Raw genomic sequence first — 17374 nt, 5'->3', positions numbered from 1 at the left:
TTGCAAGACTGATTATTATCCCCTCCTTCCACACAGCGCTGGCCATGTGCTTGCTACCCTGGGTTCTGCAGGAAATTTAGAAAAGAAACTACTTCCGGGCTGCCTTCTCTTAGACACTGGCTCTGGTCTATAAAAATCTTTTCCCTTTAGTGTTTTATAAAAGATCTTGCTTTTCAGCACTCTACATTAAGGACCATTTGACTTCTTAGAAAGCCAAGACTTTTAGTTGAGGTTGCATTAGAGGGAAAACATTAAAGTTAATAACTAGTGCTGCCCTAAACGTGATTCTTGCTTGCAGGTATAATTCAGCAGTGTACGTAGTTGTGTGAAGAACAGGGATCCAGACTATCCTTAGGACATTAGTGACAAACTCAGTAATACTTGCCCATCTCACATGGGGTGGGGCTACTGGAACCTGAAAATAACCACAGAATTGATTATTATTGAGTTGTCGAATTAATTTGTAATGTTAATTTTTCTAAAAATACAAAATGTTATATATTTGTTCTATTCCTTTTTCAGGATTATTTTAGCTGTTGTAGTTCTAAAATGCAGTGCTAATACCAGGCAGTGGTGATGCATACCTTTAATCCCAGGACTCTGTGAGTTCAAGGCTAGCCCCATCTACATAATGAGTTCTAGGACAGCCAAGGCTACAATTTGTCTTGAAAACAAACAAACAAAAACAACCATATTGTACCACAAAAAACAACGTGCATTTAATGGCTAATTAAAACGTTTTAGGACAGTAAAGTTCCAAGCCAGAAGATGATGGATGTAAATCTACCATATCAGCATTCTCTAGGTAGAGGCAGAAGACTCTGGAGCTTGGGCCAGCCTGGGCTACAACAGTAAGACATTTTCTCAAAGGAAACAAAGCAAAATATTGTATGGTTCAATGTCTAATACAGCTTATAGAAAATTTATTCCCTTTCTCCTCAAAACATTGATGTTTTGGATATTTAAAGTACTGCTAAATTTGGAGTGGTTTTTGACAATTTGAAACAATTTCTCATGATTTCCCACAGAATTTCACTAATGCTGTGAAGGAATCTGAAGGCCATTATATCTCGTAAGCATTGCTGTTAGCAGAAGCAAGTTGATGGCTTATCTCTGGCTTTAACGCTGTAACGTAACTCACAGATGTTGCAAAGGTTTCCTTACACTTCACACTGCCCCTGCTAGAGTGAGTGTGATTCTCTTCTCATTGGTTAAGGCCAAAGATGTAGAAACAGATTTAGTATATGCTCCAGAAGTTTTAATGATCATCATGTCTTCAAAGTCCTACTTCTCTCTCTCTTCTTTCAGGGTCCCCATTAAGTTTCTATCTGTGGTCGTTTATTCATTGGCCCTCCATGATGGGTAATTTTTCACTCTACTCTGATTGCCCATCTGTAAGAGATGAACTGTGTATTTTCCCATTTTTATTATGTGTACTTTGCATGTGTGCATACACACATCTATCTGTGTGTAAGCACATGTGTGAGTGTGTATGTGGGTGTACTCTTCATTCTTCTTCCTTGTTCAGTAAGGCAGATCTCTCAGTCCAAGACAGAGTTCACTGAATGGCTGGACTCCCTAGACAACTTGTTTTGAGGTCCGTTCTTCACCTTCCCAGGCTAGAACTGCAGGTGGGTCACCACGCCCACAGCCTCTATGCGGGGCCTGAGGATCCAAGCTCCAGTCCTTGTGAATTAACCACTGAGTCATCTCCTGGGCTCCTGTGGAGTTTAATGTGGTTAACTGTTACCTACACATGCATGGGTCTAATGATGGTTCAAGGAGCGACAGAGAAGTGTGAGATAAAATAGACCCTCTCCTCCCCAAGCTGCTTCTGTTATGATGTTTGTCACAGCTCTGGGAATTAGACTATGGCAGCCTTGCATGTGCCACTGCTGAATCTAGCAGAGGGATACAGTTTAATACTTTATAAAATACATGTGATAATTTTTCCATATAAAGTTTGGAAATCTTAAAATGTAATAATCACCAAACAGAAAACTGTACCATCTGCCTCAGTGTTCTCACTTTGTGGGCACAGGCCTGGAATCCCAGCATTCAAGAGGCTGAGACAGCAGAATCACAGGTTCAAGGCTGGCCTCCACACCTCCCCCTAAAAAGGCTGTACTTTACTCCTAAGCCCAATTAGATCAGGTAACTCAGCGTATGGTCTCCTACTGATCATGAGTAAGAAAAATCATTCTGAAAACGCAACAATAAATTTAATTCACCACAGGGGAATATGAGCCATTAAGATGAACTCAGCAGTATTAATTCTAATTTATTTCCAAAAACCAGCTTGAAACGACAACTTCGATGAGATTTTAAAATGGACCAAGACAAAAGACTAGAGAGTCTGAGAACACATTATTAGACAGTGTGAAGTCTGCAGAGTCCACTGGAAGTAACAAGAAAAATGATGAGAATTTCAGGGAAAAAAGTTGGTGCATGCTGTGAGTCACGCACAAATGCAGGCATTGCCCCGAAAAGGAAAATTTAAACAGCTACACAGCACACTGACTGTAGCAAAGAATCATTAAAACATTCGTGAATATGCTTTTCTCTTTTTTTTCCTTTAAAAAATGCTTTTTTGTACAGATATTCATTACACATTCATTTATATATCAGAAAATTTAAGAAGCATGAACTAAAGAAAATGGAACCACAAAGAAATTAGTAATAGAAATTACTTTTTAAAACTGCTTTTGGAAACTGGATCCCCTGCATCTCCTGAGGGCTCAGACTGCAGATGTGCTCCACCTGACCTAGCCTAGAAATTTCAGTTCAAAAAAAGCCTGATGAAGAAGCCCTGATTTTTTGTGTCAAGTATTACCAAACAATATTGAAAGTAAATTTCAACATCATTTCATGTAATGCCTATTGACAAAATTACTCTGGATAAATGGCAATGGCGCAGCCATCGTAGAGAAGTACCAGCCAGCAAATGTATTAAGCTCTTTAAACACAGCAAGTGACACACACGTGTGCACATAGGAGCAAGTAATGAACACACACGGGTTCCTTTTTTACTACAAGGCTGGTTTAAAATGAAGAGGAGGATGTGTGCTTTTGTCTCATTAGTATAAATACTTGTTAACAGTTATTTGAAGGCACCCTGCTACCTCCCTATGTCCCTTTAAATGGAAACTCATTCAGGTTAGTGAGGAAGAAGAGAGAGAAGGATTAAAAAGGAGGGAGAGGGAGGAAGGCGGGGAGGGATCTCTGATTTGGAATTTTCTCATGTTTAATCACTAAAAACAATGGAGTTAGAATATCCTATTTTATTTATTATTATTTTTGTATACGCAGTTTATGTGTATTATTATTTTATGTATGTCTGTGTACCGTGTGCATGCCTGGAGCCAGACTTAACCCCCGAGCCATCTCACTAGTGCCTGGTAATGGAAGTCTTACTGAGTCATTATAAAAATACCATTTCACTTATCTTCACAGTTAGATACACTATCTTGTAATTAAAGGCAATATAATCTTTATAGTAATCACTCACAACTTCAGTAAACAACTTAACTTTTTAGTATTAAAAAATTACTTTTAGGAATAACTTTAGCTACGAACACGGCAAGCCTATCTATGAACAGCTGTATTTCTATTGGGTACAAAAGGAAGGGTTACCGAGAGTAAGGCATTTACCGATAGCTTAGGGTCAAATGCCACTGTCAAACTCAGAATACAAAGGCTTCAGGAAGCTTGCTCTTAAAAAACAAAACAAAACAAAAAAAAACCAACCAAACAAACAAAAAAAAACCGAAAGCAGCGTGAAGATTTTAAATTACATAGTAGGGGTAAGGGGCAATGACTCAGTGAAAAGAATGAACTACAAAGAAGTTACAAAAGGAAAGGGATTTTTAAAAGATTATCTTCCAGGAGGTTAAATGTCTGTTGAAGTGATTTTTGTCCTTTTTTGAGTTACCGATTTTCAAGAAACTTTGAAGACAGAAATGGCATCGTAATTAAGAAATTTAGTATACCTGGTGTTACAGCACCCTCTACGACAGAGTCTACTTATATGAACGTGTTTTCCTAATGTGTGACTGTACAAAAGACATGGATTTAGCGCTTCGTTTACTCCCATTGCACTGGCCGGAAAGGCTACTAACCTGTCGGGTTTCAGTGTCAATACTGCAAAACCAGCAAACAGCGCTCTCAACAAAGCAATCTTGAATTCTAAACGATTCCAACTGTGGGCCTTAATCACCCAGCTCTCCTTCCACATCACCTCTCCCAGTCCTAAACTGTAGTGAACCGGACTCTTCAAAGTCTTCTGAATTCAAATGCATGCACAAGTAGGGAAACCAGTGCTGTAGGGGGGGAAAATGCCCAGTGACAAGTGAGCACAAATAAGGGACAATTCACTAACTTACACTGTGCGTCTTGATACACAATAACTGAAACAATACCTAACAGTGCTCCAAGTTTATTATATCTGGACTTTGAAACATGAACCCTTTAACAGTTATGTTCACTTTCTAGCTTTGGTGGAAATTCGTTTCCCCTTATCTAAAGGAAAGAACCACATGCAATCATAGCGAATATTTCATAGTTCTGAGATAAACCTGCTGAGACTGTCTTGGTTTAAAAACCTATTAATTTTCCTAATCCCTAATACTGCTCGTTTTCGCAACACCCGCTTAACGGATGTAATGGAGCAAAATATTTTTCTAACACAAGCTAACGAAAGGCTACAAAGTAAAGCCTTCTCTCTGCAAAACGAGAAATGGAGGACCTCGGTCCACTCCGACCGAAGAACCGAAGCGCAGTGTACAGAGAGCGCGGCCCAGAAATGAGGAAACAAAAAGCAGAACACGAGGAGGCAGGAACTGTGTTACTATGGCTTGAAAAGACGGAAAGAGGCCGGCTTCCTCCCGCTTGAGGTCCGTTCCCCTTCTGGACTCCAACCATTTCCGCTCAGAGTAACCACAAAACCCTTCCCGCGCGGGAACTCGGCAGAGGAGGAGTCTTGGGTCCCGCCCTTCTGGCGGAATGCATAAAGCCTACCAGAGCCGAGGAGTCTCTGGAATGTTCTGAAGGGAGGAAGCACGCCCCTCCGCGGGCTGAGGAACACTCGGCGCCAGATGGCGCTACCGCACCGAGAGCCAGAGCCTGCCCCTCAAGGGAGATGGGACGAGCTGCCACCGGAAGTGAGCGCTCAGCTAGCCTCCCGTCCCGGATATCCAGCCTTCTGGCGTGTTCCCGCGCGAGGGCGGAGCTACAACCGGAACCGGACTGCGAACGCGGGGCCTTGTGGAGGAAGAGCAAGGAGGAGCCTTGGAGGTTCTGACTTCCGATGCGCGCGCCTGGTCTTGGGGTGACCGCGAGGGGCGGGGCCTCCGGGCGCGCTTGCGCATTAGGAGGGCGTTGTTGCTTGAGGACTGCTCATTTCTCCATCTTTGATCGTTCGCAGGGGTCTACAGGCGAAAATGAAAGTGATGTCTTAGCAGGGTTTTGTTTGTTTTGTTGCTTCCCACCCGCAGGAGTTGGTTTCTGGCTGTAAATTCCGTTTCTGGAAATCTCTGGAAAGTTAGCGATGTACAAGGTAGTCTTTCTCGCCATTAATCCCTTTGAGTTCATCTCAGCTAGTGTCTGCGCTGGGCCTGATCTGATCGTCCTTGTCTCTCGTTACCTTCTGGCTCTTCGTGACAGCTAATAGGATCTAAGGATTTGGGGAAGCATATATCATGGGCTTTTAAAGCACTTAATTTGAGTGTTACTCTCTATTTTTTTTGTTAGGATGTTGGCATTCTGCATTCCGTGGTGTGGCTTTGCACCAGTTTGTTGAGAAAGCTGCCCGAGGAAAATCCCGCCCCTTTCCCACGTTGGCTGGCTGATTAAAACACATTTTTAAGTAGATGGACAGTACTTCGCCCTAGTACATGGGCTTTGTTTTGGTTTTAGATGTATCATGAGAAGTATGAACTTACATTGCAGAATGTATAAACAGTATTAGTGTACACACACACACACACACACACACACACACTTTAGACTAAAAGACAGTTTCCCAAAGCTCTCGAGTTTCCCAGAAATGTCCTCAGCTTTTGGTAAATGCTTTTAGGAATTCCAGAGGTCCTTGCCAAAGATTTAAATAAAGTCAAACATAAAAACGTAACAAAACACACACACACACACACACACACACCATTTTGTGTTGATCAATTTTGTTGGCCAATTACTTCTGGGCACGGGCCTTCCCTGAAATGTGGTTGATACTCCATTGGGGAAAATCGATTTTACCGTTCCCAGTATTATCAGTAGTAAATACCTCTTGGTTAGGAATGGAACTTGGTATTTTTTTTTTTAAAGATTTTATTTATTTTATGTATGTGAGTTATACTGTCAATGTTTTCAGACACACCAGAAGAGGGCATCGGATCCCATTACAGATGGTTGTGAGCCACCAGGTGGTTGCTGGAAAATGAACTCAGGACCTCTGGAAGAGCATTTAGTTCTCCTAACTGCTGAGCCATCTGTCCAGCCCGGAACTTTGTATTCTTTAACCCCTAGTTTGTATTGGGATTTTTTTTTCCTGCTTGAACCTATTGTGAACGAAAACTCCTGAATGGGGGTAGGGAGGGCTGTGTGGCAGGGACTAATTAGAATTTTAGTACTGTGGCAAAATTGTAAATGTTACAGGTCCAGAGTTTAATCACGTTGTTTTGGGCTAGTTTTAGTCCCCTACATACCACAACTGCCATTCCTTACTCACCTTTGTGTCAGAGCTAAAATCCCATGAGAGAGTTTTTAAGAAGAAAACTAAAGTCTGTTGGCAGATACTGGCTTCAACCAACCTGAAAGCCAAGAAAGTCGTCGGATGAGACAGGCTGTAGGAAAGCCTGCCCCATCTTGCTGTAATTGCCTCAATGGTATTCCCACCAAATGTATTCTAAATGTCTTGATTCATGATTGTCTTTGTCCTGTAAAACTAAACTAAAACTAACGTGGGAACATGGGATATGGGATGACCTAAGTCTGTGTCCCTGGGCCATGGTCACTCAAAGTGACTCCAAACCAAACTATGTCTCAGTCCCTTTAAGGCGAGTACTGTTTTCTGCTTTGACTCTGGAGGTAATATGTGTGTTGTCACAGCCTCTGTAAGTTTATACACGTGCCAGCCCTGGTGTGTCCCGCATGATGCTTTTGTTTTTTTAATAGCTCTTTAAAGCTGAGCTAATGGAGTAGAAACTTTAAGGTAGAAAATGTCAGGAACGGAGAAAAGTGGATGACACAATATAGGCAGTTAAGAGCCTGGTAACTGTCTTCATTTTGTATGCTTTTATCCTTCTCTTCCTCCTCCTCTTCCTCCTCCTCATCGCATCATTACCTCATTCTCATCCTCCTGTGATTCAGACTCCTGCTTAACTCTACAGAGACATTTTAGATTTTCAAAATCTTCATGAAGTGGAGGCCGAGTTAAGCCTGTGACAGGTCTGAAGAGAGGCTGACTAGACCTCCTGTCAATGGTCCAGAGCCCATGATTTCCAGCTTTCTGTGCTTCACAATTTAATTCAGTAAACCTTGATCATGCCTCTGTTAAATGTTAAATACAACACTAAAAAGCTAGAATAAAAAGCACTGGGGAAGTTAGCTTGTCCATTTTATCAAAATGTCCCAAGCATATCTGCAACAATTTTGCCATCCATGTTATTGATGTATGTGACTTGGTGGTGTTCATCCTCTTGCTAATATTTATTTCATCCTGAAATAATTTTTGAAGCCTAAAATAAGATTTACTATTGTAGGACAAAATGAAATTGGATTGTTTAACCCAGAGCAAAATTTAATAGGAAAAAGCTCCAAGATAGCATCTCTGTGGGCAATTACATTACTGACAGCCCAGAGCTGCGTAGTGTGTAGTTCCACATAAAATAAAAAGTAGTAAGAGACTGGAAGGCTGTGGTGTTAGTGACTAATCACACCATTACAGGTACTGACAGCCACCAAACATGAGAAAATTTTGTTTTTGATTTTTTTGTATGTGTACATGTGTTTTGCCTGCATTACTTACCTGTTTACCACACGTGTGCCCAATGTCCGTGGAGACTGGAAGAGGACACAAGATCCCCTGGAACTGGTGTTATAGATGCTTGTGAGCTGCCTTATAGGTGCTGGGAATTGAACCTGGGTCCTCTGGAAGAACAGCCAGTGCTCTTAATGGCAGAACCATATCTCCGGTGCCTCCTTTAAAGAGGGAAAACAGGCTATATTTCAGTTGTGTGTTCATTGGGAGAACTGCTGGATTTTCATTTCAAACATCTAGAATTGCCCCAGCCCAAATAAAAGTTAAAGCTCCTTAAATACCAGAAACTTGGTGTCAGCTCTGACCATCCAACCCTAACGTCCACTTCATTCGTCCCTCACCAAGGAGACATGCTAATTATGTAGTGACTGTGGCCTGAGTAATGGACACCCATTCCCAGATCCATAGGACACTCCCATTCAGAAGGCATGTTTCAGAACCAAAACTCAGCTCTCCTTACTTGGTAGTTTGTTTTCAATTTTCCTAATTAGTAGAAATAAATAAATACATCTTTTATAAAAAGGATAATTTTTCACACTTATTGACTGGAAGTGGTTCAAATAGCATTGTCCCATTGACATTCCTGAACCTTTCTCTGGAAACACAAGACAGGCATCTAGAACAATCGAAAGTTAAGCACCCCTGTGCCATATCCATTCATCGGCAGCACCGCATATTCTACCTTTGAGTTACCAGTTCTTTAGGGCGCTGTGCTTCAGTAATCACTCTGTTAAAATCCACACCTGAGGGATGAAGTGTCCACTCTGGAGTCCCCAGTTGGTCCTACTGCAGGTCCCCACGAGGCCCTCGCTGGGGTCTGAAGTCTGCCTCAACAAGTTCCTTAAAGAACGGCTCAGCTCTGCATTCCAGTAATCTGTGTAGATTTTTCCAGCAGTTATCTTGCCTTTCAGAGCGCGCTTACATGGAATGACGAAAACAAATATGCCCTTATTTCTCTGAATGGGGTTATTGTAGGGAAATACGAAGAAGCCATAAATAAGAGTGCAAAGACCCCTTTGTCCCCAAAGCACAAGCAGTCATATTGAGGGCTGGACACACAAGCGCCAGCTCTTCTGATAACAGGAAGAAAACGACTTCTCATGCTCAGAGTAACAACTGGTCTGGGTACATTGGGGGGCTCTTCCCTCTAGAGCCTCTGAGGCAGCTTTTTAGGTTATGTGAGGTCATAGTTGAGGTACGGTAGAAAGAACAAATAAAAGTTTTCCTCTCCCTTGAAGTTTTCTTTTGATTTTCTGGCAGAAACATGCATTTGCTTAAGTGTATTAATACTGAATTATTCAAAAATAATTTCTTCCAAGAGGCTTTTTTAAAAAAAAAAATCAGCATTAAATTCAAATGAAGATGGACTGCAGTTTCCACATAGTTTCTTTTTACTTTTATTATTGGCCAATCGTACCCTAGTTTATGTAATATACTCATTTGGCTTTTCCTAGTCTTTTTTCACACTCAGAAATTTAGAAAAAGAAGTCTTTGTATCAAGAACAATACATCTTTTGCTTATGGTAAATAGTTTGAAAGGTAGGAGGCTATAACTTGTAAAATAACCAAGGAATGGTAAGTTCTATGGCAGTGTAAAAGCACACAGTCCTACTCTCATGGCTCTGACACGTTGAGTGACTGGATTAAGAAGGTGAATGTGTCCAGAGACCATCTGGGGCTTTATTATCTTTTGTAAAAGTTAAAGGACCATATAATGTCCCCTTCCTCTTCAGTAAACCTTCGCATCGCTCCCTCCCAAAATCATGGTCTCCTTTTTCCTTAGTTGCTTTTGTCAAATAGCCACCTTTTAACATTGGTTTAGCCTTGTAATCTATGTATAAAGGAACTATAATGAAAAATGAAATTGTTTTTTCTGGTTAGATGGCACTGTATGTGGTCTCAATGGCAGGCATGAAAAAAATGCAGTAACAACATAAACGTGTTGTTTGAACTATTCTTAAAACAAGGATTCATGACAAGAGGTTCTTGTGAAATGTTGAATTTCAAAGTCAACCTGTTGAGCTCCATTGAAAGGCAGATCAAGAGCTGCAGAGACGGCTCAGCTGTTGCCCTCACAGGGGACCACTTACTGTTTCCTGGAACCCCAGCTCCAGTGCAATCCTGTGCATACACTGTCCTTGCCTTAACAGGAGTTGAGGCAGCTCTAGAGAGAACACACACACACACACACACACACACACACACACACACACACACACACACCCCTCCCCTGAAGTCACGTGGCTCTCATTACACAGTGGACTAAAGGAAGGCATTCCAAAGTCTGATATTTTTAAGCCTCCAGTTTTGTGGTAAGTGGTCTAGGTGGGAACTAAATTTGTGAAGTATTCTATTCACAAAGAAAAACCTGACAGTGATAATGAAGTCAGTGTCTTAGTTAGGGTTTTACTGCTGTGAAGAGACACCATGACCAAGGCAACTCTTGAAAGAACAACATTTAATTGGGGCTGGCTTACAGGTTCAGAAGTTCAGTCCATTATCATCAAGGCAGGATCACAGCAGCATCCAGGCAGGCATGGTGCAGGAGGAGCTAAGAGTTCTGCATCTTCATTTACGGGCTGCTAGCAGAATATTCACTTCCAGGCAGCTTGGATGAAGGTCTTAAAGCCCACACCCACAGTGACACACCTATTCCAAAAAAGCCACACCCACTCCAACAGGGCCACACCCTCTAATAGTACCACTCCCTGGACCGAGCATATACAAACTATCATACTCTACTCCCTGGCCCCCATAGGCTTGTTGAAACATAGGAGTCCATGGAGGCCATACTGTAATTCCTAAAGCAAGACAGGAAACCAGCTGTGCAAACTCCAAACTCTGCATCTCCATGACTGATGTCCAAGCAGTCTTTTCTTGATTGCAACAAACTTCTTTCTCCTGGGCTGTTTCCACACCCTGTTAGCAGCTTTGCTCAGCAGATAGCCCACAGCTCTGGCATCTCAAACATCTTGGAGTCTCCAAGGCAGCTTCAATGTTACAGCTTCTTGTTCCAGTGTCTGGGGGTCCACACATGACTTTCTGGGCTCCTTCAAAGGGCTGGTGTCACTTCTCCAGCTCTGCCTTCTATAGCACTCTAAGCTCAGGTTGATCCACTCCACATCTCCAGTACAATGTGGTCTTTCACCGACAGCCTCTCATAGGCTCTCTTCATGGTGCCAAACCTCAAGTCCTTTGCATGACCCCTTCAGTCCTGGGCCATCAACTACAACTGAGGCTGTACCGTCACCAATGGCCTTCCATGGCCTCTCACAGTGCCACTTACTCCCTGGGCCAAGCATATACAAACCATCACGGTCAGTTTAGCAACAGATGACTCCAGAGGGCTTTCTTGCCCCCACATTCCTATGATGATATCGTAATTTCATCTGCAGCTGCTTAATTAATCACCACTTTAAAAATACCTTAACAGAGTAGTGATTAAAGAAAATATAAGATACAACCTTCCTTTGTAGGATCTTTAAGAATAACTGAAGGGAAAAACTGCTCATAAGACAATTCATAAAAAGTGTGCGGTAGCCTCATGTAACTTAGAGCATGGTAGTCACTGTTTGTTAAGGCGCAGTGTATGCCTAGTGTTCACACACTCATCTCTTGTCCTCGCTGCTTGATAAGCCTATCAGTGGGAAAACAACATTTGGGTGTTTTTCTATATCTCATTATTACACAAATAATGTTTGACAAAAGTATTTACAAAGGAAGGGAGTTAAAAACAAATTAAGAAAGGTTGGAATATTGGTGCCTATTATACATGCTTAACTCTTCCCATCCATCCATCCATCCATCCATTTATCCATCCACCAAGCATTGGCCAAGCATGTAGAAAACAAATATATCACTCTTTTTTAAGTAATTGTATCTAGGAAGAAAGGATTATGTAGATACTAGCATAAGGTTTTAAAACAAAAGAGTTTGCCAGATTAGTATGGGGGACACACGAAAAAAGAGCAAAGGATTACATTCCTAGGAAAAGCAAGAGCGCAGAGAGGATGGGCCCCGATACCGGTTATGAAGGACAGACAGGCACATTTCAGGGGAAGGCATGAAGGCATAAAAAAGAACACAGCATAGCCAAAGTACACGGAGGGTCTTCATCTGACACCCGATGGTGCCTACGAATGACAGCTGCAGAGATGTGCGAAGGCAGAAGGTGCACGGATTAGAACCACGTGCTTAGAGGTCAGAGGCTTCACTGCAGGTACTGGGAACCGTTTGGGTCACACACTGAAGCAGGGTAGCTAAGGAATACAGAGACATTATGTAACTGCCAAGTGTGTATTAAAATGTGTGCATTTTTAAATGTCCCAGAATATTTCCAAATAAAACGCTTATGTCTGTTTACTTTTCCAGTAGACTTGGGCACTCAGTAGTGCACCACCTAATCTTTGGCACATTTTCCTGTACGCTTACATATCTTAGAACATAATTCCAATCTCTTTTTATGAAAGTTAACGCTAAGTAAGAAAATCGCACTGTTGGTTTCTTGTACTCCATTACCTGATTTCCCAGTGTGGCTAAGTTGTAGACACCGGGCTCTTGTTAGGACGACCTTGGAGAATGGCTGGAGGAGAACATTTAATAACCTTTTCCAATGCTCATGCTTCGGTTAAAAGCATCACGGGGGAAGAAACATCACTTGTGTAGTATTTGCACTACAAAAAGCAAGATAAAGACCCAGAAAAAAATACAGAAAAATTTAAAAATTCCAGGTTATTCCCAGTGGAATACAGGGTACAATTCAGCTTCCAAGCAATAGGGAGTCTAAGTAAGAGCAGTCACTATGCTTTGGTAAGAACATTCTCAAGATTGCTGAAAAGACTTTTCTTGGACTTGGCAAATTTAGGATTCTCATTAAGTATGCTAATTTATTTTTTAATCATTTTGCTTGGATAGCCTTCGTAAATACAATTTTATAATTTATTCCCCACTAGTGCAACACACAATCTGAAATCACAGATCCTAAGCATAGAAGAACAGGGTAGAGCTAAAGGAGTCACATTTTGTTCTTTGAATTCTAATTGGTCAAGAGAATACAAAAATGTCGGTTCATCGGAAGGAATAAGTTCAAGAAAACTGCGCCTTGTATAACTCAGAGGCCATAGCAAATACTTAGTACAAGTGGAAACTGCTCAGAGATCACACCCCAAGATGGCCGCACACTAATAGAACTCCATGTTCTGTTTTGTTAAATGAGAACAGAACATTGTGTGGGTTAGGAATGGGCAGGTCAGTCTGGGAGGAGGTGGTGGGGGAGGATGAATATGAACAAAATAAATGCATGTAACCCTCACAGCTAATAAATACATACTCTAAACAAAGAAAATCGCTTCAAGAATATATTTTAACATGTCAAATAATATATAAATTAATTACCTGGATTCATCCTGATGACAATAATATTTTAGAACATGACTCCACATCATCAGTATATATTTGTATCTCTCAACTCAACATTAAACTAGCCTTTAAAATATGTAAAACCACTTTACCTATTTTCTTTTCTTTTTCTGTACAAGGGCTGCAACCCAGGGCCTGAGCATGCCCAGTGAACCCTCTATCACTGAACTCTCTCTAATCTCGTTGAGCATCAGCCTTTAAAGACAGTCTTTGTATTTAAGGCTTTTCTCACATTTTAAAGACTCAGTTACTTTTGAATTCTGCACACAGGAGTGTGTGCTTGCATGTCTATCTGGGTACCATGTACCAGCAGCACTCGTGGAGACCAAAAGAGGATGCTGGGTCCCCTGGACCTGGAGTTATAGATTGGTGATCACTGCCACGTGGGTGCTAGAAACTGAACCCAGGTCCCCTCGAGAGTACTGAGCAACCTTAACCATGAAAGCCATCTCTCCAGCCCTTACTTTCCCATTTTGTATTAATTTCCAAAACCATCCTAGTTTTGAAATGTGTTTTAGTTGACACACAGTACTTTGTTTTCTTAAATGACCACGTAGGGATGCTCAGTTATATCTAAAACTTTCTAAATTATTTTTTATAGAGTACAATAAACGTGGAGGATATTACTTAAAAAAAATCAAAGGAAAGAATTCGTAGAAACAACTCTGGAATCATCTAGAATCTTCATGGTGTACCAAACCAAATGTCAGCTGGAGTTCGGCCAAAGCTTAAGGTAGGTAACTTTATGACAGAACGTGCTTCAGAGAGCACACTCCCTTATAGCCTCACGGCACCATCACCAAAGCAAGCTCCCACTCATCTTGTAATTACTCTTCTTCGTTTCCTCCTCCTCCTTCTCTTTCTCCTCCTCCTCTTTCTCTTCCTTCTCTTTCTCCTCCTCTTTTTCCTCTTCCTTCTCTTTCTCCTCTTCCTTCTCTTTCTCCTCCTCCTTCTCTTTCTCCTCCTTCTTTCCCCTTCTCTTTCTCCTCCTCTTTCTCCTCCTTCTTTCTCCTTCTCTTTCTCCTCCTTCTCTTTCTCCTCCTTCTTTCTCCTCTTCTTTCTCCTCCTCTTTCTCCTCCTCCTTCTCTTTCTCCTCCTCCTCTTTCTCCTCCTTCTTCCTCCTCCTTCTCTTTGTCCTCCTCCTCTTTCTCTTCATCTTTCTCCTCCTTCTCTTTCTCCTCTTCTTCCTCTTCCTCTTCTATTTCTTGGTTTTTATGCTTAATATTGAGGTGACCCATTCTTATATGGTGCAAAAAAAAAACTCTAACAAAACATGTTATGGTTGATTCTTTATAAAACTGTAAATGTGAATTTTGCCAAAAGAGTAAAAAGCTTGGTCTAATGTGCTAGGTAGATCGTGTAATACATACATGGGAAACTAAGTGTAGCCTTTGCCTTCCCACAATAAGCAACGCCTGCAGATACTGCTGCTGCTGCTGCTGCTGCTGCTGCTGCTCTGCTGCTGCATTTTGTTATATAAGGCATGAGGACATCTTGACCATCCTTTCTTGTGTGTGTGTTTGTATGTGTGTGTACAGGTACACATAAGTGTGTGTGCATATGTTTGGAGGTCAGAGGTTGGTGGTGTCTTCCTCAACTGGGTTCCACCATATTTTTTTTGTCAGGTTTCTCTACTAAGTTGGAACTCACTTATTCAGCTAGATTAATGAACCAAGAAAAGTCCCGAGGCTCCTCCTTTTTCTCTGAGTCCCCAGCACTGGTATTGGGGGTTTATACTGGCAGGACCTCATGATTACATGACAAGGATCTGAGTTTGGTTCCTGAACCATCTCCACAGTCCTATGACCAGCCTTTCTTATAGTTTTCATCTTTTAGTAAGAGTTATAATTTTCAGATTGACTAATTAGGCTTTTTACACTAAAAAAAAAAAAAAAAAAAACGAGCCAGAAAGTAGATTTTAGCAAGTCCTGACCAGTGTTGGATATAGAAAGTTGTTAAGTAACAATCTATAAGGTTTTATAAGGTTGCTTATGATTCTCAACCTCTCATGTGCTAAATTATATACAAATAAAAATGTGAATTAATGTGAAGGTCAAACATTATGCATTCTCCTAACAGGGGACAAAAGAAACCCTGAAAATTGCTTTCAGGGATAATTTAAGAGATCCCTTGCAAAAAATAAGGATCAGCGTGAAGTTAAGGGAAACCCGTTGTTCCATAGTGGTCATTGGTTCCATAGCTGTCGTTGTCCAGCAGTCTGTCAGGAGGCTCCTTGGCCTTCACGGGTAAATGTGGAGATATCCAAACTGTGGGTGGTCACAAAACAAACAAAAGGAACCCAACTGTTCCACCTTCTGATCCCCCGAGACCTCTCCTTGACTGGTTTATGAAGAAAACAGTACTCTACTGATTCACTTTGCAGAAATCATGCCTACAGCAGGGTTCAGAATAAGACTGGAGACTTGAGGTAGTCAAATAGAAACCGCTTAGCTCGAGCATTACAATGAAAACCATGTTGTAAGCCCCAGGACCGGATGTTCCTGGCGCGATGTTTAGCTCTCCGCACCTACTGCACATTTAATCCCCACAACGAACCTGTGAGGGATTATTTCCTCCATTTCCTAGAAAAACCAGATCCTCACAGCAACATAGTCGATTTTGTAGAATAGGAACTAACTATGGTGACCCTCATTTAGCAGACGAGGAATGAAGACTTAGTAAGACTAAGCGTTTTGCGCTAAGAAATTTGCGCAGATGGGTAGTATGGGTTCCAGGGACTGCAGTGTGATCCTTCCTGCACCACCACACCGGCTCAGAGGGTGTGGGATTTTTCTGACGCCTCTTGAAAAAGATAATGCATGCTATGGTAAGAGAAATCAACTTGAAAAGACTATGCAATTCCAGTGCCAGGAAGCTTTGGCCAAATTGGGAGAATAATTAAGAAAAAAATAAGTCAGATGAAGACGGACAGGCAGGGCACAGGACCTTGAGGGCACGATTGTACAGCGGTGGAATGCGTCATGCGCTTCTCAGAACGTCAGAGGGACCCAGATGGGAACCATGGCTTTGGTGACCTTGATGTACTAATGCAGGTTCATCATACAGAACAAACGTGTCACTTTGTTGGAAGAGAGCACTGGTAAAGGAGGCTAAGTGTGACACCGGGGGCAGATGGGGAGGAACTGTGTCTTCCTTTCAGTTTGGTGTGAACTTCTAAAAAAGGTTCTGAAATGTATAATTCATCCTTTAAGTGCTTTCTAAATTAAAAGGGAGAGACAGCTAAGACAATGCGTTTTAAATATACTGGCCGTGACCCCACGCTTCGGTTCTTTTTAGTAAGAAGAATAATTGACACATAATGTCAACTTTTACATTCAGTTTTCTCCTTGGAATTCTCCTAACCCCCAAAGAAGGCATTTACTGCAGTCCATTCTGTTTATTTAGACATGAAATGGAAGTTAAAAAGGAGAAAGCCATTATCTTTGGTGTGATGATGCGGTCCATTCCTCGCCGTCTCCTAAGGGAATGTAATTTATTAAAGAGGCACTTGGCACCCCTCTTAGCCACTCTCCTAATAGCCTTTAAAAAGAAAAAAAGAAAATGTTCCCTTGTCTTTACAGTATGCTCTTCATTATCTTGAGGCAGATAATTATTTCTAAATTAGCTAATTCAGGATAGGAGCAGTAACTATATATATAAACAAACAAATAAAACCTCCCTGACTCCTAAGAAAAACAACTAAAAGCTAATGTTGTTTCATAAGACAGATCCTTGCTTTGCCACTGAATGGCCTTCTGCCTTCAGAGTATGGGATTGCCAATGTGATCTTGTAATTAACTGAAAGCCTTGGCCAGGTTCTCAATCAATTCTTCTTGACACAACTAATGGAAACACTCTCTCTCTCTCTCTCTCTCTCTCTCTCTCTCTCTCTCTCTGTGTGTGTATGTGTGTGTGTGTGTG

The 17374-nt window shown here is 41.5% G+C and overlaps 1 protein-coding gene and 1 long non-coding RNA gene across 5 annotated transcripts in view; one reads left to right on the top strand and one right to left on the bottom strand.

The window, feature by feature from the left end:
• The window catches only part of Stard13 (StAR-related lipid transfer domain containing 13), a 396060-nt gene that overhangs the window by 66224 nt on the left and 312462 nt on the right, over positions 1 to 17374 (top strand). For all 3 annotated transcript variants that reach the window (XM_017598426.3, XM_017598424.3, XM_063271572.1), the window contains one exon: positions 14055 to 14186. In XM_017598426.3, the coding sequence (XP_017453915.1) occupies positions 14157 to 14186 (30 nt within the window). In that variant the 5' untranslated portion in view covers positions 14055 to 14156. The remainder of the gene's footprint in view (positions 1 to 14054; positions 14187 to 17374) is intronic.
• LOC102549089 (uncharacterized) lies at positions 695 to 14059 on the bottom strand. 2 transcript variants are annotated; one of them, XR_005491747.2, is made up of 4 exons: positions 10513 to 14059; positions 8779 to 8952; positions 5017 to 8196; positions 695 to 4319 (listed from the first exon to the last, which is right to left on the bottom strand). It is a non-coding gene; the product is annotated as an uncharacterized LOC102549089 (long non-coding RNA). The 2 variants fall into 2 exon arrangements; XR_001840608.3 differs by lacking the exon at positions 695 to 4319 and having other exon boundaries at positions 5376 to 5426; positions 8024 to 8196.

The sequence above is a fragment of the Rattus norvegicus genome, chromosome 12, assembly GCF_036323735.1.
Source record: "Rattus norvegicus strain BN/NHsdMcwi chromosome 12, GRCr8, whole genome shotgun sequence".
NCBI classification, from domain to species: domain Eukaryota; kingdom Metazoa; phylum Chordata; class Mammalia; order Rodentia; family Muridae; genus Rattus; species Rattus norvegicus.
This window is presented reverse-complemented; position numbering and strand designations above follow the sequence as displayed.